At 50.6% G+C, this 23247-nt stretch overlaps 1 protein-coding gene across 2 annotated transcripts in view; it reads right to left on the bottom strand.

Moving 5' to 3' along the window:
- Window positions 1-23247, bottom strand: part of LOC111148490 (tectonin beta-propeller repeat containing 2) — an 86974-nt gene that overhangs the window by 14788 nt on the left and 48939 nt on the right. The window contains exons 15-16 of one of the 2 annotated variants that reach the window (XM_022505072.1): window positions 21890-22123; window positions 13846-13994 (exon numbers count right to left, since the gene is read on the bottom strand). In XM_022505072.1, coding sequence (XP_022360780.1) covers window positions 13846-13994; window positions 21890-22123 — 383 coding nt within the window. The remainder of the gene's footprint in view (window positions 1-13845; window positions 13995-21889; window positions 22124-23247) is intronic. The other variant, XM_022505073.1, reaches the window with a different exon arrangement.

Here is a 23247-nt window from a genome sequence, read left to right as displayed (position 1 = left end):
GAGAAGACACACAGAGTGAACAGGAGCTCACACCTCCCTTCTCACTCCCTCCGCGACACACAGAGTGAACAGGAGCTCACACCTCCCTTCTCACTCCCTCCGCGACACAGTGAGAACAGGAGCTCACACAGGCTCCAACCTCCTCTGCGCTGGGAGAGCGAGAGGGGCAGGCGGCCACCTGAGGAAGCGGCAAGGCGTTGGGGAGCAGGAAAGTCCCTAGTGGGGCCAGAAGGCTGAAAGCCACCGACTGGATGCGGCCCGCAACACAGCCCAGCCGGCCACCACGCAGGGAGCCCCAGGCAAGGCTCCTCCCAGCAGTGTGCCCCACTCTCAGAACCAAGACTGCCAAGGCCTGAGGCCAGCATCTGCCACGGAGATGAGACAGATGCAGAGAACAAGCATGGAGACCACACGGGAGAAGAAACTTCAGAAACACCCTGGGGGGCGGGGACACATGGAGGCTTGACAGTGGGAGAGCAACAGGGACTCGCGGGAACTAAAAGAGGCCCACAAAGTCATCCAACAATGGAGGGCAGGAAGAAGCTGAGAGTGTCTTTTAGGAAGGAGGACAAGAGCCAAAGAGGAGAAAATGGGAGAGGGAAGAACAGTGGAGGCCGCTGGTTAGGACGTCCTCAGGACAGAAGCAGGAATCCCTGAGAGGGCAAATGGAGAAAACAGGAGGGTAGAGGCAGGAAGCAGATTGCCAATGGGGTAGCAGGACACGAACTCCAGGCTGGGAGGCCTGTCAGCACAGAGGCTAAAACAGGCCCTCCTCAGGGCGTGTCACTGTCTCTTCTGGAAACACTGGGAACAGAGAGACCTTAAACTACCAGAGACAGAAGCAGGTTGGACAACGAGGATCAAGGATCGGAATGGCTCAGACTTCTCAACACCAACGCTGGACACCAGGTGACAGAGGAAACCCTTCAAAATTATAAAGGAAAACGATTTCCAAGCCAGATTACTCTACCCAGCCAAGGCCAAGGGTGAATGTGGGCAGAAGACTTTCAAGTTACTTACCATGAGCCATTCTCAGGAACCAACTGGAGGATAGGGCTCACCAAAACGAAGGAAGAGGAAGACTGGGATCCAGGACAGAGAGGACCCAACATGAAGGGGTGGGGGGCAAAGGGCAATCCGAGGTAGACTGGGTGACCAGGCCAGATGGGGGCTGGCCACACCTGCAGGAGGATCCCTCCAAGAGGATGAACTGGATGGGACCAGATGTGCCCAAGTGTACGGAGAGGAAACTGACAGCTGGTGTGGGGCTGAATACGTAAAACCACATAGAAAACCAGATGGCAGAACAAGACCATTACCCAAGGAAAAGAGAGTAGCAGAGGCACGAAAATGCAGTCTAGGTGACCCCCTTGCTCAGCCTAAGGGGCACGTCTCCTTCCCTGTACCGTGGCCGCGAGCGACGGGGGCGAGGGGTGCCGTGGCAGGCAGGCAAGGATAGGGAATGATGGATCGCTCTGCATCCTTCTCTCCCAGCAGAGAGTCAACTGAAAACACTTAGAGCTAGAAGGAACGAGAAATTGCTCCCTAAGCAGTCATTCAGGGATAGGAAGCTAAAGGGAAGTAGCTTTCCAGGGAGGGGGAAACAGGTGGGGAGGCCTGCTTCATGGAGCTTCTTCTAGCTGATACGTTAGCCTCCGTCCTCATGTGAGTGACCTGGACTGAAACTAGCCAACCGAGGTGCCGCGGAGCCCGCTGCAGCCTGCTAAGCTTATCTCCAGGAGAGGGACCTATGCCAGGACCTCTGAAAACATGCCTCGGGTGGGCCTCACGTGGCTCTGATTCTCCACTCTACTGGTCAGGAAATGAAGGGCCAGGGAGTTTGGGCAACTTTCCCAAGGTCTCTTGGTCTCATGGAAAAAGAGAAGTATTAGTTCAGGTTCTTCTGATGCCAAGTAACAGCCTCTGCCTCTGGTGGGGACAGTCCCGGCTGGAGGCCACAGCTTCCCAGAGCACCGCACCCTAGCCCCGAGAGGGGAGGCCACTGCAGGTGGCCGGGGAGGAGACCGCACGCTCGCTTCCCGCTGGGTTTGTGCACGCACGTGTGTGCAGACCAGCTGGGAGGACAGCCTCCTGCAGCACCATGGACTCGAGCCCTGCTGGCTCCACAGGACCTGAGCAGGGCCACCCACAGGGCCAGCAGGCACACGCAGGGGGGCTGGTCCAGTCCCCGAGAGAAGGCTGGATTCCAGCACGGGTTGGCTTTCTTCACGCAAAAGCGTTCTACCTCAGGGTTCCCACTTCCATTCCAACTCAGCCTTGTCTCTCAGACGTGCAAACAGACCCATAGAACCAGGCCAGAGAATTTCCAGGCCTCACTGCAAACCTTCCTCATTCAGCTTCTGCCCCAATGTGGGTCAAAGGACATCTCGAGTCTTTTCTTCATACAATACGTTCTCTGCACCCTACAGTCCCAGTTCTCAATTGGGGGCGACAGTATTTAGTGCCGAGAGGGACAGGCAACTAAGGCCTCCCAGTGCTCAGGGTGGTCCCCAGCCACTGACTGTCCTGTCCAAACCCCAAGGGGCAGCACTTTTCCCTACTCAGAAACACCAGGCCAAACCCGGGGCTTGCTGGTCGCTGGAAACGCCTGTGTCTACAGGGTCCAGTTCAGATACTACACGGCCCACAGAAGCCAGGGCTGGCCACTGGGGGCGATCAGTGTGTTTTTCGTGATTGTGATCATAACGTACCACACCCTCTTCTTTGAGTCAATGATCCCTTATCTCACGTGTGGAGGCAGCTCCGTGCATTTCTGCTCCCCCTGCAACCCCCAGCACCGCGTAGTGTGGGTGGTCCTCCCCCCCGACCCGGCCCCCCCCCCCCCCCCGGCCCCCCCCCCACCCGGCCCCCCCCCCCGACCCGGCCCCCCCCCCGACACTCCTTCACTGCTTGATACAGGTTCTCACAGGCTCACAGAGGCGTAACTGACACACACAACATGTACACATTTAACGTGTACGACTCATTAAGTTTTGACATATATATGGCCTCAAGATATCCCTGTGTCACTCCCCTATAAACCCGCCTACCCGCCCACCGATCCCTGGGCAACCACCGCTCTCTGTAACCACACATCAGCGAGCATTCTCTACACTTTCTATAACCTGATCACACAATACGTATGCCTTTCTGTCTCGCTTCACTCAACATAATTATTGCATCAAATTTGGAAACCTTTTGGCAGTATTTCTTCAAGTCACCCCCGCTCCTCCTCCTCCTCGGGATGGCTGCATGTGAACTAGGCCTGCTGAGGTCATCCCACGCTAACTGCTGCTCTCAGCTTCTTCCGGCCTTTTTTTGTTTTCTCTGTTCTAGTTTGAACGGCTTCACTGCTGCGTCTTTGAGTTCCCCGACCTTTACTCCTGAAACGTCTACACAGTCATCAATCTCATAGAGGATTTTCCACCTCAGACGTAATTTTTATCCCTGAAGTGTGATCTAGGTCTTTTTTATATACCCCGGTTTCCTACTTAAATGTATGCAGTCTTTCCCCCAGTATCTAGAATGAAAAGGGTAAAGTTATAACAACTGTTTTAATACCCTATGGGTTTTATCATCTGGGTCATTTCTTGATCAGCTTCTGTTGATGGATTTCCCTCCTTTCGCTGTAGGTGATATTTTTCTGTTTCTCTGCTTACCTGGTGAGTCCTGACCAGATGTAAGACAATGTGAATCTGGGCACCTGGGTGGCTCAGTTGGTTAAGCTACTGCCTTCGGCTCAGGTCATGATCCTGGAGTCCTGGGATAGAGCCCCACATCGGGTTCCCTGCTCTGCAGGGAGTCTGCTTCTCCCACGGACCTCTCTCCTCTCACACTCACTCTCTCTCTCATTCTCTCTCTCAAATAAACACAATCTTTAAAAAAAAAAAAAAAAAAAAGACAATGTGAATTTTACCTTGTCGGTGCTGGGTATTTTCAGAATTTACAAATATTCTTGAGTTTTGTTCTAGGATGCCACTAAGTTACTCAGAAACAGTTTGATCCTTCAGGTCTTGCTCCTTTTAAGCTCTGGTCACCAGTGTCAGACTTGCATTGACCGTAGGGCTGATTTTTGCCTCCTCACCGAAGCCAAATGCTCTTGAGTGACGCAATTCCGGATGGTTAGGACTTGGGCTTCCTACTCTGGATGGTGAGATCAGGAACCACTCCTGGCTCTGCCTGAGCTCCCAGGCATGCTCCTTCTACCGCTTCCAGGTGGTTCTCTGTGGGCCGAAGCCCGTGGGGCCTCTGCAGTCTCCGCCAAGGTGCTGCCGCCTGCACTTCCCATGGGGCCGGTGCACGTCCTCAACTCAAGGAGCAGGCTGGGCGCGGCCAGCCCCTAGCTGGGATCCCCCTCCCACTGCAACAGCCTGACAACTAGAGGGTTCACCTCATTTGTTTTCTATTTCCCAGGGGGTCACTGTCCTTCGTTGTTGGACGTCCAGAGTCTTGAACACCACGGTTTCACGCAATCTGTCCGGGTTTTAGTTACTTCAGGCAGGAGGGTAAATCTGGTTCCCGTTATCTGTACCGGCTGGAAGCAGAAGTTCATTTGACTGGCCGGAAGCTTCAGATTTTGTGTTCGAGTGACGATCCCTCCTGTGTACAGGATCGTGCAAGGTATTTTATCTGTGTGTCATGTATTTTAACTTAAGAGAGAGCTACCTACAAACGTCAGCAGGTACCGAGGCAGCATGAGCTCACATGTGGAAGGACACCGAGAGAGCCTGGGACAAAACGGGGATGGTGGAGGGAGGCAGCATTACTCATCACTGTGCCCAGATCAATTGGGTCCCCTGTGTCCCCACTCTTGGAGGCAAGTATTTCCTCCACACAGACGGAAAGTATTTTTGAGGGAGTATTTTAGGCTTTTTTGTTCTCCTGACTCTGCTGGAAAGTAAAGGAGGTGAATTAACATTTACTATGAGTCTTCTATCGCCGGTGACTTTACACACATTACTGAATACCCACGTGCCCTCACCCGAGCTTTATTATGACAATTTTGGAACATACAAAAGACCTGAGAGAATTCTACGGAAACACCCGTACACTCACTACCGACAACGCCTCCCCGTGCATGCCTACTCATGGACCCATCCGTCCATCTGTCCGCTGAGTCCGCCCTGCTTCTGGAGGGGCCTCAAGGAGAGTTGCAGACATCAGCAGAGTTTCTCCCAAAATCTTCAACATGCACATCATCAACTACAGTAAAGATTAGTTCACAGTTCTCTCTTGAGGAGGAGGCTACACACAGTAAGCGTACAGACACCAGGCACACCAGTCCCTGAGTGCCGGCAATCGTCATCCCCCAGGGAAGCAGCCTCAAGCCCGCTGCCAATCACCCCCCCAGGCAACCATGGTTCTGATTTCCGCCACCAAGATTTGTTCAGTTTGACCTGCTCTAGAATTTCCTATAACTGGAGCGATAAGGAAGCCACACAAACTGTAGTAGTTGTGGGCCTGCTGTCACCTCTGCTAGGTGGCAAAGGCCAGCTCCAAAGCCGCTAGGGCCACCACTCCACTGAGAACAATTCTCTTTATCAATACTCAGCAGGACATGATTTTTTTAAAAAAAGATTTATTTATTTACTGGGGAGCCTGGGTGGCTCAGTGGGTTAAGGCGCTGCCTTCAGTTTAGGTCATGATCCTGGGGTCCTGGGATCGAGTCCCACATTGGACTCCTTGCTTGGCAGGGAGCCTGCTTCCCCCTCTGCCTCTGTGTGCCACGCCACTCTGCCTGCTTGTGCTCTCTCTGGCAAATAAATAAATAAATAAAATATTTTAAAAAGAAAGGGTTTATTTATTTACTATTTGAGAGAGAGAGGGAGGGAGACAGAGCAGGAGGGACAGAGGGAGAGGGGGAGAAAATCCCAAGCAGACTCCCCACTGAATGCAGAGCTGGACGCAGGGTTCGATCCCACAACCCTGAGATTATGACCTGAGCCGAAACCAAGAGTCAGATGCTTAACCAATTGCAGCAGCCCTGGCCAGGACACGATTTTAAATGGCTTTTCAGAGTACATCCTTAATTATTTATAACCACGGCCACTGCACTGATGTGCTAAGCAGACCCCTCCCGCCAGGGCGGGCGCTGCCTCTGCTTCCCTCACCACACACAGCCCCATGGCACCAGCAGAAGAGTCAAGTTCACCCTGCTACAATCAGCCTGGCAACAAACAGCTTTGAGAACATATTTGATTAGTTCCTAAGATTGAGTCTTATTCAGATCATTCAGAGTCATGAACTACTTATTCCATAAGCAGTGTAAGTTCACTGCCAGAGTTTTGGAAAACAGCAGTAAACAAAAGGAAGAAAAAAATCAGCCACAACAGCACCACCTGGACATACCCATTATCACCCGCTCTGGATACAGAGTTTTCAGTGTATACGTCATTTTTTTCAATGAAAACAGAATCACTGAACATGTTTTGTAACTGACGTTTTTACTCCACAATGTGCTGTTTCTCCACGGGAACAGAAAGTCCTTTGTGGAGTCATGCGGACGAGTTTTGGGGATTTCCCCGAATAAACACTTCACAGCTTAACTCGGCTCCTTCGGGGCAAATCCCAGTAACACCCCTCCTCCAGGGCAGAGACCTCCTAGCCGCTAAGCGCGTAACTAGCAACGTCTTTTCCTTTCTCTTCTTCAAAACCAGGACTCTCAAATGGGATTCCGTCTGCTGCTCTGGCGTGTGAAGCTCGGGGCCCCCGTCCCGGAGAACAACCCCTCCCGCCGCCCCAGAAGGACGAGCTGTGTTGGGGAAAGTCCAGTGAGGCACGAGGCTGACTTGCTGTACAGCGTCATGCCTTTGCAAGAGAGGGATCTAACCCATGGCCTCCCCAGTGAGGCAACAGGGACCTACTAGCATTTGTACTTCAGGACAGAACACTAGTCATCCATCAGAACACCCCAAAATTCTTAGTAGTAGGTGCTCAGCTGTACCCACAGAACTTGGCTTTGGGTTGTGAGTGCCCCCTCCTTCCACCTTCTGTCCCCTGTTGAGAGTGACCCGTGCCAGGTTCGTGGGTGCCACCAGAGGGTACGAGTGAGGGTGTCATCGGGGGTGCTCAGCCATGCCTCCGACTGGGGGTAAGGAGAGGGAAACCTCCTCGGCCTGCTCTCTGCTCTGCTGTCCTGCAGTGACATTCATCTTGAGGAATCGATGGGCGGCCCAGTTCAGGTGGGGGTCTCCTCTTAATGCAAGCCCTTGTCCGGCGACAGTTCTCCTGTGGTTAGGTGTGAACTCTTCCAAAGATCTCATGCGTAAAGTCACATCACGTGACAGATCCCTACTGGCAGATCTGGAGCACGGCACCCCCACGGGGATTATCTACTATCATGCTTATAAACTTATTTCATTGTTTTGTTGTTCATATGGCTAAAAATACCTAAAGCAACTGAATTTAAATGATTTTTTAAATATTAGCTGGACCATTTGCCAGACATAGCCATAGCGCAGGCAGAGTAGATGAGCCTCAGAGAATGGATAAGCGGCCCGCGCAGGAAGGGTGGGCTGCAGCCTCCCTCCTTGTGAGGTGCCGCGCCAGGTTCAGCAAAGAGCAGAGTCTGCTCGGGAGTCCCGAGAGGGGACCAGGAGGTGGAGGGCAGCGAGTGGACGGGTGAAAGAAGACGTAGGCCAAACCTGGACGCTCCTTGTCTTGTCCTGGGGCCCTCGGTGCCCACAGTTAGGCGAGATGTCACATCGCCAACTGACATTGCTCTTGAACTACCTCTAATGTGGACAGAACATTCTCTCACTAAAGCAAAAATGCCAAAAAAGAAAAAAAAATCCTAAACACAACTATAAATATTTTCTCCAAATCCTTCCATATGTTAGTAAGTCTGAAAACTGAGTCATTTGTTTTGAGTACTTCGTGAAAACTTCACCCCAAAACTACTCCGGGGGGAGGTTTTCCCCAGGGATGAGAAAAGAAACAGAAATAGAGTCAGCGCTGCTAGCTGTGACGGGTTTCTGGTGCTTCACCCCACTGTGCCTGTCGGCACCTGCGACCCGCCTCCCTCTGAGTCCACCGCGAACACATTCCACACGCTGGCCAGGAAGCCCACGCGGAAGAACAAGTAAGATGAAGCGGGACGAGGTCGATCATGACTGCATTAAACTCTAATGCTCAGATCCAACCACACGGCCCTGACCTTCTAAACCCTCTGGGGGAAGTGGCATCTCCCCACTGCCACACTCCTCTCGTCAGGCCCTCTGCAGCTGAGCGGTGGGTGCCAGCCGCTGAGGAGAGGCAGGCCCTGCCGAATGGCAGAGCACAGCAGGCCCGGGGCCAGGTCTCAGCTTGGTCACTCACAAGAGTGGTGCTTCCACCTGGCCACTCGCTTGTTCCAAGTCACGTGCTATCTCTGCCAAGTGGGGAGGGCCACTCCTGACTCCTATGTCCTGTGGTAAATTCAGGACGACGGCAGCTCAGGGCTGGAAAAAGCATGGTATAAAAAGCCTGGGCCAATGCAAAGCCTGTTTTTTTTTCCCTATAGGAACCGATTTGAAAAGCATTTTGAATCTTCAAAGTCCACAGAAAGTGAATGTGCACTAAAAGCTAACTGAGTCATAAAACGTGGCTCCAGTCAGTGGAACTCCTGGAATAGTTAGCGTTTAACAGCCCATCTAGCAATCGTTACTATATCCAGAGCATAGCTGAGGCCCTTTCATATGAATTTGCTCTATTGGCCATTTTCCTGGGCAAAGCTGTTGATTGCTACCGTCCATAGAGCACTCCAAGTAAGGCTTTCTCTCTCCAATTTGAGCTCCACTTCCTAGAGGCTATTCTAGAATCTAAATAGAGAAAACAAGAGCAATTTGCAGGTCCATAGAGTCTCTGATGTAACCCAAGCAGCCCGCGGCTGCAGAGAGGGCCCCAAGAGAGCTCGCTGTTTGACCACCCCTCGCCCCCCGGGCAACCACCAGCCAAGTCTCCCACCACATGCCCTGCAGACCTCACTCTCGCCCTCAGCAGCCCTCCACCGATGTTGGCATGGCCCGGTGATGGGATTCTGCACACCTTTCTGGTCACTCTACGTCTTCTATAGCATGTGATAATGTGACAAATACTGCTGGGAAATCTCAGAGGAACACCACTAGCAAGCAGAACATTGTGCACAACAAGCTGTAGAAGAACAAGGATTACAGTGGAAACAGATGAACTCAGGAATAGAAAAAACAATAGAGAAAAGTCAACAAAACCAAAAGACATTCTTTGAAAAGATCAATAAAATTGACAACTTTTAGCTCTACTGAGTAAGGAAAAAAGAGAGAAGGCTCAAACCACTAAAATCAGAAATGAGAGAGGGAGCGTAACTATCAACCTCACAGAAATAAAAAGGAGTACAAGGGGATACTACGAACATGTGGGTACCGATAAGTCAGGTAACGGCGAAGAAGTGAACAAATCGCCAGAAAGACAAACTACTCAAACGGAATCAAGAAGAAACAGAAAACTCTAAATGGACCCGAACAAGCGAGGAGACTGAATTAGGAATCAATACCCGTCTCACTAAGAGTAGTCCAGGCTTACACTGAGGAACTGTAAAAATGCTTAAAGCAAAATTAACACCCATCTTTCAGAAACTCTTCTAAAAAACAGGAGGAAGAAACACTTCTCGACTCATCCTAAGAGGCCAGCATCGCCCTGAGAGCAAAACCAGACTAACACATGACAAGAAAAGAAAACCAAAGACCAATCTCTCTTGTGGACACAGAAATCCGTGACAAAATACCAGCAGACCAAATCCGGCACCATATATATAAAAGATTATACAGCACAGCCAAGCAGGATTTACCCCAGAAACCAAAGGTGGTTCAGCATACAAAAGTCAATCCCTACAATACTTCACATTAATAAAGGGAAAAAACCCACATGATCATCTCAGTAGGTGCAGAAAAAGCACTTGACATAATCTAACGTTTTTTTTGTGGAAAAAAAAAATTCAACAAAACTAGGAATAGAAGGGGCCTTCTTCAGTCTGAAAAGGGCATCTATAAAAAATGCACAGCTAATATCATTATTTAATGGTGAAAGAAAGGATGTTTTCCTCCTAAGATCAGGAACAAAATGAGCTCTCGCCACTTCTCAACACTGTACAGGAGGCTCCAGCCAGGGTAAGTAAACAAGAAAGAGAATTAAAAGACATCCGGATAGGAAAGGAAGAAGTAAAATTATCCCTATTTGTAGATGACATGATTTTGTATAGAAGAAATCCTAAGCAAACCACAAGAAAGTTATTAGAAGAAATAAGTCTACCCAGTTTTCCAGATACATGATCAATATACAGAAACTTATCCTAGCAATGAACAAACCAAAATAGAACTGAGAAGACAATTCCATTCACAATAGCATTAAAAAGAATAAATGACCCAGAAGTACATTTAACAAAGGTAGGGAAAAAAAAACACATACTCTGAAAACCACACAACTGCTAGAGGAAATTAAAGAAGATCTGAGTAAGTGCAAAGAAGCTCATGTTCATGGATTGGAAGATTTAATTCTATGACGATGGCAAGACTTCCCCCAAGTGATCTACAGATTCACACAATTCCTATAAAAGTCCCAGCGGGCACTTCTTTTTGCAGAAATTGACAAACTGGGGGCGCCCGGGTGGCTCAGTGGGTTAAGCCTCTGCCTTCGGCTCAGGTCATGATCTCGGGGTCCTGGGATCGAGCCCCGCATCGGGCTCTCTGCTCAGGAAGTGGGGAGCCTGCTTAACCTCTCTCTCTGCCCGCCTCTCTGCCTACCTGTGATCTCTCTGTCAAATAAATAAATAGATTAAAAAAAAAAGAGAAGAAATTGACAAACTGATCCTACAATTCATATGGATATGCAAAGGACCCAGAGTAGCCAAAACAATCTTGAAAAAGGAAAATCACTTCCTGATTTTGAAATTTACAACAAAGCTAAATAATCAGGACAATGTGGGTACTGGCATAATGATAGATACACAGGTCACTGAAATGGAACAAAAGTGAAAAACCTTAACTTTTGGTGCATTAAAAAAATTTATGATGCATTGATTTTGACAGACCTCCAAGAGAATGTAGTGGGTAAAAGTAAGTCTTTTCAATAAACGGTGCTGGTATAATGGGATATCCATGTGTAAAAGAATGAATTTGGACATCTATCTCATACCACATACAAAAATTAACCGAAAATAAATCAAATACCTAAATATAAGGGCTAGAGGGCGCCTGGGTGGCTCAGTCAGTTAAGGGTCTGCCTTCAGCCCAGGTCACGATCCCAGGGTTCTGGGTTCGAGTCCCAGTTTCTCCCTCTCCCACTCTCCCTGCCCCCCTGCTTGTGTGCTCTTTCTCAAATAAATAAATAAAATCTTAAAAAAATAAATATAAGGCCTGGAAATATAAGACTACTTTTTTCTTTTTTTTAAAAAAAGATTTTACTTATTTATTTGACAAAGAGATACAGTGAGAGAGGGAACACAAGCAGGGGGAGTGGGAGAGGGAGAAGCAGGCTTTCTGCTGAGCAGGGAGCCCAATGTGGGGCTCGATTCCAGGACCCTGAGATCCTGACCTGAGCTGAAAAGCAGACCCTTAATGACTGAACCACCCGGTGCCCTCAGAGATATAACATGTCTAAAAGAAAACACAGGTGCAAATCTTCATGACCTTGGAGTAGGCAACAGTTGTACATATGTCATCAAAGTCTTATGTAAAGCATATATCTGATAACGGTCTAGTATCTAGAATACCTAAAGAACTCTTTTTTTTTTGTTTGTTTGTTTTTTAAACTTTTTTTTTTTTAAGATTTTATTTATTTATTTGACAGAGAGAGAGATCACAAGTAGGCAGGCAGAGAGAGAGGGGGAAGCAGGCTCCCCGCTGAGTGAGAACCCAATGCGGGGCTTGATCCCAGGGCTCTGAGATCATGACCCGAGTCGAAGGCAGAAGCTTAACCCACTGAGCCACCCAGGCACCCAAGAACTCTTAAAACTCAATAATTAAAAGACAATTAGTCCAGTTGAAAAATAAGCAAAGGATCTGAATGTATTGTTCTCCAAGGAAGATACAGGAATGACTAATAGCACATGAAAAGATCTTCAACATCATTAATCATTAAGGAAATTTAAGAGATACCATTTTTACAACTATTAGCATGGCTAGAATAAAAGCATCGGGCAAGTAAAGTTTTTGGTGAGGATGTGGAGAAACTAGAACCCTCATACTTTACTGATGGGATATAAAATGATGTAACCACTGTCTGTGCAGAAAACCATTCATTTATTTGTTTGATTTTATTTTTAAGTAATCTCTACACTCAACTTGGGGCTCAAACCCACAACCCGGAGATCCAGAGTCACGTGCCCCATCAGCTGAGCCGGCCAGCTACCCCAAGTCCTTAAACATTTAAAACACACATTCACCATCTGACCCTGCAATCCCCTTTAAAGGTCTCTACCCAACAGAACTGAAGACACAACTCCACACAAATACTCATCCACGAATGTTCACAGCAGCCTACACGTGGGCACAACCCAAATGTCCATCACCTGACGAATGGGTAAGCACAAAGTCCCTCCACGGATGGAGTATTATTCTGTTATAAAAGGAACAAAGTACTGACACACGCTACCACATGCCATGGTACTTCTCACCATGACACTAAATGAAAGACAGCAAAGGTGGCCACATACTGTATGATTCTATGTAGGGAAAAGACAAATCCAGGAGCAGGCAAAGGCATAACCACAGAGGGGAGATTACAGGGAATTGGAGGCTCCAGGAGAAAAGGAGCTAACTACTAATGAGTATGAATTTTCCTTTTGGGGTGATGAGAAAGTTCTGGAACTGGACACTGTTGCTCAACTCTGTGAATAAAACACCCTGATTTATACAATATGAAAAAGGTATATTAGAACTCTTTTTCTGTTTGTTTTTTGTTTTTTGCAGGCTCCCCGCTAAGCAAGGAACCCAATGAGGGACTTGATCCCAGGATGCTGGGATCACCTGAGCTGAAGGCAGATGCTTAAGGGACTGAACCACGCAGGCACCTCTGCAACTTTGTTTTTTTCCAACAATTCACAAAGTAGGGACTAGCAGGAGTTGGAGTAGATAAATCTTAAGAAATCACAAGGTCCTGATTATAAATTTTAACAGAAATATACCTAGTATAGCAACCAGTCCCGTTAGATCTTTAAAGGATCTAAACAGTATTTAAATAGTGCCCTAAAATCAGGCTTCTGCTTCTAATATGAATGGAGGAACAGTCAAGAGGAGAAGAAAAACATGTAGGATACATGGTAAGCTGAAACATGGCAGGGGTTGGGCAGGGGACAGGGCAGAGGGGTTGGGAAACAGAATTTCAACCAACCAGGAAAGGCACTCACAAAATGCTAATAATAGACGGTCTCCATGACAAGATTTTAAGTGACTCTTAATTTCTTTTCTATACTTTTGGGTACTGTTTGATTTTAATTTTTTTATTTTATTTACAAGTAAGCTCTATGCCCAGCATGGAGCTTGAACTCACGACCCCAAGATCAAGAGTCCTACGCTCCACTGACTGAACCAGCCAGGTACCAATTTTATTTCTTTAAAAAACGATTTTGGTTTTGTAAAAAGTTAAAATATTTTTATTTTGAGAGGAAAAGTCTCTTAAGTGCTGACTCAGATCACCTTTAAGGAAGTGTTCAGTTTGCAGTTCCACAACTGGGATACCAATGAGTGAGCACCCGCGGGGGGCTGTCCTTCCAGGGACTCCTGCCTCTGCCCGCACCTGCGTACACAAGCAGGTGTGGCCCCGCTTCCAGGATCTGCATTCTGGCGGCCTCCGTCTCCCGGAGCAGCCGCCTGCGGTCAGCGCGGTTTTGCTTACCTGGACCGGGGGCTCAATCATTATCCAGGCCGGAAGCATCAGACTGGGGTTGAGAGGCTGGGTCCCCACTCGGAAGTACACGCCACCCCTAGAGTCACACGCCCAGATGTGCTGATTGCCACACGCCAAGCTTGTCAGTTTTACAGCTCCTGTAGGCAAGTAAAGGAAAAGGCCACACGCTAACTACTTTTGTAAAATGACGAATCCTTCACTTAATCTATGGACTTTGATTTTATCCTTCAAAGAAAGAGGGTGAGGCTGCCTCTGCCGTGGCTCCTGCCATCTGGGGTCGGGGAGGCCTCCAGCTGTCCCACCACCTGCCAGGCGCCACGTGGCGGCTCGCCTGCCTCACCGGCGAAGCCGTCAGGACATTGTGGGCACTGGGCCCCGAGCTAGGGAGCACAGGCTTAGCAGGTGTGGGGGCCTCGTCCGTGGCTTCCACACGTCTGTGCAGACCACCGGCAAATTCTGCATCTGCGGGGAGGGCGCTCCTCTTTATCGGGAACCCTCATCCCGGGGAGAATTCACTCAAAGTCGCTAAGTCTCTTAAAACCTCCATGTTTCTGTTCACACGTCTCCTGGGGGCTGAAATCAGTTTGTTTTTTTTTTAAGATTTTATTTATTTGACAGAGAGAGATCACAAGCAGGCAGAGAGGCAGGCAGAGAGAGAGAGGGGAGGAAGCAGGCTCCCTGCTGAGCAGAGAGCCCGATGCAGGGCTCGATCCCAGGACCCTGGGATCATGACCTGAGCCAAAGGCAGAGGCTTTAACCCACTGAGCCACCCAGGCGCCCCTGAAACCAGTTTTAAGATAAAAGGAAATGGGCAGAGGCTTTAAAGGGAAATTACACCTAATTAATAGTCTGCCTGGCAAAAAGCACAGCTGGTGGTGACCCAGCAGCTGCTGTGGGGCCAGGGGCGGCCTCACCCTCACCTGGAGCCCTGCCACAGTGACGCGTGGGGACTATTATCTCAGGTCACACACAAGGTCGTCATCAGGACTCAGACAGGAAGAGACCTGCCCAAGGTCTCAGGGTGAGGACGCAGCTGAGCCAGTAGGCAAAGGTCTGAAGTCAGGCCAGCCCGACTCCCCCACACCGGCCATGTGGCCTCTGGGACGCCAGCGAATGCGCAGATCGGATGTTCAGCCCAGTCAGTTTTGACAGACCCAGGGAACACACGTCCTGTCAAGTTACAGAACACTTTCATCGCCCCGGGAAGTTCCCTTGGGGCCCCTAGTCAATCCCCTCGGCTCTGAGGCACACACCACCCTTCTGATTTCTATAGCCAGGGGTTAGTTCAGTCCGGTCCAGAGGTCCGCAGAGACAACCACAGGTGCGCTCTCGTGGCTTTGGTCAGTCGTGGACCGTGTGCAGGATCCGTCCCCGGCGCCGCTTCTTTGTGTCGTGAGCACCGCCCCACGGCCCGCCAGTGCTGCACCCTACCCAGCCCCGGGCGAGGGACACCTGTGCCGCGTCTGCTCCCTGCGACAGTCATTCCTGTACAAGACTCGTGAGTGTGTGTTGTTTTGCTCGAGTGGTACCTAGGAGTGGATGTGCAGGGCCATGGGGGGGGGTGTACACGTGCCATTCTGCACGCCCACTAGCTGTGCGCGCCGCTGCCCACACCCTCACCAGCTCCTGGTCTTGCCATCTTCCCACGTCGGCCATTCTAGCAGGTGTGAGGAGGTATCGTGTCATGGTTTTAACTTGCATTTCCCTGGTAACTAATGATGCTGAGAATCTTGTAATGTGCTTATGGGGCATAATGTGCTTATCTTATCTTCTTTTATGACGTGCTTAATCAAGTCTTTATCCCATTTTTCAAATCGATTGGTCTATCTTTGGATGACTCAGTTCAAGGTTTTCTTTGCATATTCTGGACACAAGCCTTTTGTCAGATAAACTTTGTGCCTCTTTCCTCTCAGTCCGCGGCTCGCCTTTTCATTTCCTTGACTTTTTGCTGAGTTTGTAATTGGGATGGGCCATTCTGACTTTAAAGCGGGGGAGAGGGTGGCACAGCTACGTCCCATGGCCATGCTCCTGTCGGCCAGTTGTCACTGGGAGCGGACAGCAGCCCACGGATCTGCCCTGAAGCCCAGGCACGGATCCTGCTACGTGACGATCTCGCCGGGCGCCTTCAGTTAGGATACCAGCTGGAAAGCATTAACTGACCACAAAGACACAAACCATTCTCGGTATTCCTTTGTGCACACACCGAAGCTGACGGTGGTTTTTCCTTCCTTACTCTATTACAGAATATCCTAGCAGGGAGTTCAAACAGACTTCCGAGAGCTCTGACATTCCGCAGTGAAAGACGGGTACCGATCAAAATACAGTAACTTCAGCAGCAAATTACAGAAATAGCTGAGAAACAAATACTGATTTTAAAATGTTTAATGAAAATTAATTTTATGCTGGAGTCTTCAATCTGCCCTACTAGAGCGGACGGTGAGAACAGCTACGTGGTGACAAAGACACCCGGGGCCCGCAGCCCCGTCAGCAGTGACTGAAACCACCACCACCAGAACACGCGTTCGCATTACAGAAATACCCTTTCAGGACAAAAGTCAAGATGAAGGAACATACATGTCAGGACAGACAACAACTTATTCGGAACTGAAGAGACGGATCAAAGAAGAACACGGGTAACTGCAGGCGGCAGTTTCCAGCTCACAGAGGGCCCCCGGGCCGCCTGAACACAGAGGATCCTGACACTGCTCTGCCTCGATGGTCAGGACAGGGCCAGAGACTCCTGCCCTCCCCAAATGCTCCACGCCGTCCTGCGGTCCCTGCAAGTTAGGTGGGCCCCGTCTCCAGTCTGGACGATGGCTGTGGGCAGAAGCAATCTGCCTGCCACTCGTGAACTGAGGCATAAGGGAGCTGGCAGGGGGCCTGTCAACTGTCCCCGCTGTGGTGACCAGCACAGGGAAGCCATGGAGCTCCGCCACAGGACCAGCAAGCTGCCACCCAAGGGACACAGTCCTAGGAGACTGCAGCCAAAGGTCAGAACCAAGTTCGTGGCAGCAGGGAAGCAACATTATATTAAGTTGCTGATATTTCTGGACCGTTACTATGCTACCAGCCTGATGAACACGGACACACTACAATTTTCTTGCCTTTCCCTGATGTTTTTTCTATTAAAAAAAAAAAAAGTTTTAATTACTTTATTCAACAGAAGAGACATTTTCCCTTTAGGATTACTTTTCAACATAAAGTTTTGGACATAAATAACATTTATTTGGTGTTTTACTATTTATAAAACACTTTTCTGCATAAATTACTGCCTAATATAATTCTATTTGTTACCTGAAGGCAAAAACTGATACTAAATATTTCCTCATTAAATGCTGTGACCAGATAAATTAAATTACAAATTGCATTAGCTTGCTAAACATTCCAACATCTGACGGAATGCGTATTTACGTATACTGGGAAATGAAATGTTATCAGCATCTTAAATACCCGCTAAATGATGCAAATTTTCTTCCAAAAACTAGGACTGCAATAGATCACAAAATTCTATATTCAATCTCTAAAGCTGGGTTTAGTAGCCAGACATTTAAGAATTCTCTTAATTTAATCTCAAAGCAGCAACTGACTTGCTAATTTGAATAGGGGCAGAAAAGAGCGATGTTAGGTCTTAAACAGGAAATGAAAGATAGGAATCACATTCATAACTTGATACTTTGCAAAAGTCATCCCTGAAACTGAAATTTCTTTTCTTTCTTTTTAAAATATTTTATTTATTTATTTGAGAGAGAGAATGAGTGGTGGGGAGGGGCAGAGGGAGAGGTAGAAGCACACTCCCTGCAGGGAGCCCGATGTGGGGCTGGATCCCAGGACCTGGAGATCACAACCTGAGCTTAACTGACTGAGCCGCCCAGACGCCCTAAAACTGAAATTTCTGCTTGCAATGTAAAAGCTGGTGACATTCCAGACTTTACAAGAACCTGGCATGGCCGGCATGAGGTGGGTCGCACCCCCCCACCCCACTGTCAGCACCAGGAAGACGGGCTTTCATGTTTCATGTCGGTGAGGTCGGGATGCTTGTGAAGAGGAGGCCAGGACTGCAGAGAACAGCACAGAGAAATCACATCCCTGAACCAGATGGTGGCAACTTAGAGGTGGACTAACCAATTATCGCTCCTGTACCTGCCTGTTAGGCAGTTTTATTAGTGATTATCAATATCAAGGCCAAAGACAGGATCAAAACCCATATCCCAGGGGGGCCTGCATGGCTCAGTCGGTTACGTGGCTGACTTTGGCTCAGGTCATGATACCAGGGTCCTGGGATTGAATCCCGTGTCGGGCTCCTTGGTCGGGGGGAGCCTGCTTCTCCTTCTGCCTGCTGCTCCCCCTGCTTGAGCTCTCTCTCTCTCTTTTCTCTCTCTCTCTCTCTCTGACAAATAAAATCCTTAAAACAAACAAACCAAAACCAAACCAAAACCAAAACCCCTCATGTCCCAGAATTACTTAGAAATAGGAGCTACCAGTAATAACCACTTTCCCTGATGGTCTACTTTCCCTCTGGGCTTGGACGTGGACCCCCCCGCACCACCCCGTGTGTGCAGTCACCGCATGGGGTCAGCCTGAAAAGGCTGAAAAGTCTGTGACAGAGTAGGAGCAGGGCACTCGGCATGTGGGGGGCAAGGGCCCTGAGGAGACTTGGACTGAAGGAAGCCGGGGTGGGGCGGGGACAGTCTCCGCAGAGGCCTGAAGGAAGAAGAGCTGGGGGAAGGACAGAGAGGGGAGAACACTCTAGGCCATGGCAAAACCAGCGAGCACCGTGCACAAGGGGGCCTGGCATTCAGGGACGAGCCAAGGTTGGGGTCTGGTGGTCCCGTAGCTCAGGGCCCGGCAAAGACGACTGGGCCAGGCTGTGATGGCCTTGGGGGCCTCCCCGAAGCAGGCGCACCATGGCGCTCTTTCGTGCTGAGGGTTTGCCCCCCCAGCTGTCTTAGGAAGACAGCCTGGCAACCGTGGCGGGGAGGGGGGCACACGATGGCCGTGGTGAGAGGGGAGCAAGGATAAGAGCCTCAGAGACCCCCTGGGGCAGATGGAAGACACACCACTGAGGCACCGGCCTCAAAGAGCCACCGGGGATTCTGCCCTTTCCAGAAGAATGTGGTGGGAGAAGGGTAAAATCAGGAAGAGGACATCTGGGAAAGAGAAGTCTCTTATTGAACAAACCCTCACTGGCAGTCATAGCCCTGAAAGGCCGCACTTCCTTTCGGTGCCGTGAGCACCCCCACGGCCAATTTCTAAAAAACAACGAAGCATCCCAGTTAACCCCAGATCAGGAACGCACGGCAGCATGAACGCTACCTCCGTCACTACACTCTTTACTCACTGTTCGATGCCTGCTGCCTTATGCCAGCCCCCCAAGGGCGCTCCCATGTGGGGGTCTGGGCGGTGAGCACACAGCTGAACTTAAAATCTTCATCCCCTCATTTAAATAATAATTTACTAAACCACTGGATTCATTGGTTTGTCCCACAGGCTATAAAGACCATCCTTGGCCCAGCAACACAACACCCAGAGGTCCTCGCCTGCCTTTTCCTGCCCCCCACCCTGGCACAGTGGGAGGCTGGCACTTTCCCACCTCACCCCGTCTACCTCCTCTGCCTGACAAGAACCCCATCAACTCAGGACATGGTGCATTCTCCTACGTTTAGAAAATGGTGAAAGGATTCTTTCTCCATCATTTCAGTGTCTGCTAGCAACCCAGATAAATAAACAATTTACTACTGTGCTTCCCACCATCACCCCACCAGGCGCGTGGTTAGTTAGTCGGCCCCTGCCGGCTTGGGGAGCGATACAGCTCATGTGGGCCTGACAGGGACCCCGCGTGGGATACCTGCCCAAACAGCTCATGTTGACCCCGGATGCTTCTTTGCATCGTCTCTCTGTGGCGGGGGCTGCTACTCCCATCAGGAAGGTGAGAAGTTGAGGTTTAAATAAGGGAAGCTAGCAGCTCGCCCAGAATCCTGGAGCCTGCTCAGGATCAGGTCTCTTATACTGAGGCTTCGTCCCACCAAAGTGGAGTTTCTCCCCTGGAAAGAATGGCCGCCAGCCCAGTGAAGCCCAAATGCGCACCTCAGAGACCTGCAGGAATCGAGGCAGCCAGTGCTGGGAGGACCAGATTGATCCAGAAGGGAGCCGTGAGCTGTGGGCCCAGTGTCTGCAGGCCCAGGCAGAGCTGGTTCCTGCTCTGTGTGGCCTGTCAGGATGCCATCCACTCTGTACCCACTGTAGCACATGATGTCCTCTGACACACGGGGAAGGGACGCTGCAGGGAAACAGCTATACCTCTCACCCAGATTGTGCAGAAGAGCAAGGCCTCCCACATGCCTCAAGATTCAGTGGTGGGAGAGCACATGTGCCCTCGCCTTCAGACCTACAGAAGGAACCGGCAACATCTTCCAAACGGGTCTGGTTGGGGCTGCGAGAGAAAGGCCCCGGCCAGTAGATCTCTGGATGGTGGCAAGGCTTCCCGGGGCAGGCAGGAGGGTGCCCCATCACTGCACTCAGGGCCATGAGCAGCCACAGCTTTGTCCGGTCCGCCACTGTCAGTAATGGTGGCTGGCAAAGCCTCAAAAGCTGGAAAGTGATGGCCCCAGGGCTGGGATTAGGCTCAAAGGACAAGGGATGAGGTCAAAAGCACAAGTCATCAGAATGTCCCCAGGAAACTCCTATTTTTAGTATATGTGCTGCTGAACTGGGCACGACCCTAGACTATTCCCAGCTCGGGACAGTTTGCTTCTTCAGCTGTGTGCCAACCTCCCCCCTATTTAAGCTGGATTCTATCCAGGGCCTTGCCAGACAAAAGAACGACGATCCTCCTATACGGTGCCTTACAGGAGCCACACGAGCTGACTGACAGCAGCAGAGCCCCGCCTGCTTCATGGGATGGGGAGAGGCCCCTGGCAGCCGGAGACACAGCCAGGGGCTGCTGGAGAGGCACGCGCACACGTGTGTATGTGTGTGTGTATTTTTTTTTTAAGTTTACTTATTCAGTTATTTATTTGAAAGAGAGAGAGCATGTGTGTGAGAAAGAGTACAAATGGGGGTGCGAGGGACAGAGGAAGAGGGAGCAGCTGACTCCCCATTGAGCAGGGAGCCCGATACAGGGCTGATCCCAGAACCGTGAGATCAGGACCTGAGCCGAAGGCAGACACTTAAGGCGCCCCTATGTAAGTACACATTTGAAGTAAACCCCAAGCCCAATGTGGGGCTCACACTTACGAGTCAGAGATTAACAGTCACGTGCACTACCGACTGAGCCAGCCAGGTGCCTCTCCCCCTTCTAATGAGTACACGGGGTTGAATTCTCAAATACTAAATGCTCACACAATTCAACTTTACCACCAACCACACAAAAAACTCGGGTTGTCCATTTACCAAGATGGGACACTGTGTGGCAGGGGAGTGTTCCTAAGGCTTATGTGGACCTTCTGGAGTTGCCAGGAGCAGCCTCTGCCTTCAGACAAGTCTCTGCTATCAGACTAGCCACACATAAGCTGCCCTCGATCAAAAACCTGCCAGCAGCATAACCTAATGCCGTGGGCTGCCTCTACTATCTGGCTTCCTGCACTACCAATGAATGATTGGTGCATGGGTCACGCCCCTCGGGTGGCTCTGTAGCCTTTGAGGGGAGGCTCCGGAGCTGCCACCCAGAGACGCACAGCAGCCCCTTTGGCCGCTCGAGTGAGAATGGACGCTCGCTGGGCAGGGTTCTAGCTGCAGAGGGCCAGGAGAAGGGCTGCTGAGGCTGACGCAGGACACGCCTGTCCATCCAGGCTCAGAGGGCACAGAGCGATACGCCATGCTGAGTTGGACTGGCAGAGGCAGTGCCTCAGGCCGTTCTAGCGGCAGCTTCCTCTGAGCCTGCACGCCCTCCAAGCTGACACGGTGGGGAAGCATGGCTCCTGACACAAAGAAGAAGCCCGCTTAACCTGCCAGAGTGGCCCATCCACGTCCTGAAATCCAGCAACCCACACAGAGTCCCGTAAGAACGCACGCGAGCCGAACACGGGGGCCGTACCTAGCTGGGAGAGGTCCAGCCGCGTCCAGTGCATGCCCGTGGGGCAGCTCTTGGACAGCGTCCTGATGAACACCTGCCCGAGGCTGTCCAGGGCCCACAGAGCGTCCTGGCAGGCGGCGTACGCCCTCATCTCAGCGTCGGGAGGCAGCTGCACTGTGGAGGGGCGGGACTGCGCATCCTGGGCACTGACGCTGCACAGATCCTTGCTGCTCTGGCACAGCCACAAGGAGCTTCCTGTGGAAAAGGTTCGGGTTCGTCACTGACAAGATGCACCAGGGAGCCCTGGCCTTTGGGCGGCTGATGCCACTGCTCCTGGCTCCCAGGCCGCCACTGTGCACGCGTGCTCGACGGACCTGAAGTCAGAAGTTGGAGGCGCACCCCATGGCCAGCCAGTTAACACAGAAGCCTGAGATGTTCTAAAGGGAGGAAAGAAAGCAGGGCTCAGGAGATTTGGTGAAGGCTACAATGTCGGCTCAGTAGCTCTCACCCTGGACGTTTCATAAGGGCTGGGGAGTCTGACTTAGTGTGACTGGGGCTCTGGAGGGAGTGAGGTCAGCAATTCCTCAGAAGGATGGACCCACAGTTCCCCTGTTCTGGTCTTGGCAGGGGCGGTGTGGGTGGGCAGATCGGGGGGAGGCTGCTGGGGAGGCTCGGAAAGCTGGAAAGCATTCTCTCCCCAACTTCTTCTCAAAACCCACCCTCGCCTCCTCTCCACCATTTTATACAGTCCCTTAGACTGTTTAAATGAGTTTAAATGCAGATAGTCTTTGGGAAACTTCAAGTTTCCATCATAATATAGATCACCTAAAACTTGTGGCCAGATAGGTTTTAGAATTCACAACTTCTGAGGATTTTGAAAACATAAGGTCACGGGTATGCCGCATATCTAACAATAGCCTCGGGAAGCCAAGCAGCAACAAAATGCAGTCACGCTCCAGCCACAAAATGTGTGTGTTCGTGATCGATGGGTCAGCAAGTGACCCCACAGCGGTTCGGGCCAGGTTTTGCTGCCAAAGGATTTTGTGCCAATCTTGGGATATAACCTACAGTTTTCAGAGCTTACAGATTTCAGATTTCTGGTCAGAAAACCTTTTCCTGTACGGACAAGTGGGCCAAACTTGGTGGAACTAATCGCTCAAACTAACCAGCTGCCTCCTCTGAACCACAGGCTTCATGGCGACTTCCCATTCGACCCTCAGGGCGATCCTAGGAGGGGCCTCTGGTCACTCTGCAGAGGCGTCACCTGACTGCCCAGGCTCCCAGCTCGCTGGGTGCAGCACTGCCTCTCCTGCTCCAATCCCCATGTTCCGGAAGGGGAGGGGAGCTCCAACTGGTCACCAGGAGGTCTGCCCCTGTAC

The sequence above is a fragment of the Enhydra lutris genome, unplaced genomic scaffold (genome assembly GCF_002288905.1).
Source record: "Enhydra lutris kenyoni isolate GAN:26980312 unplaced genomic scaffold, ASM228890v2 scaffoldscaffold20, whole genome shotgun sequence".
NCBI classification, from domain to species: Eukaryota; Metazoa; Chordata; class Mammalia; order Carnivora; family Mustelidae; genus Enhydra; species Enhydra lutris.
This window is presented reverse-complemented; position numbering and strand designations above follow the sequence as displayed.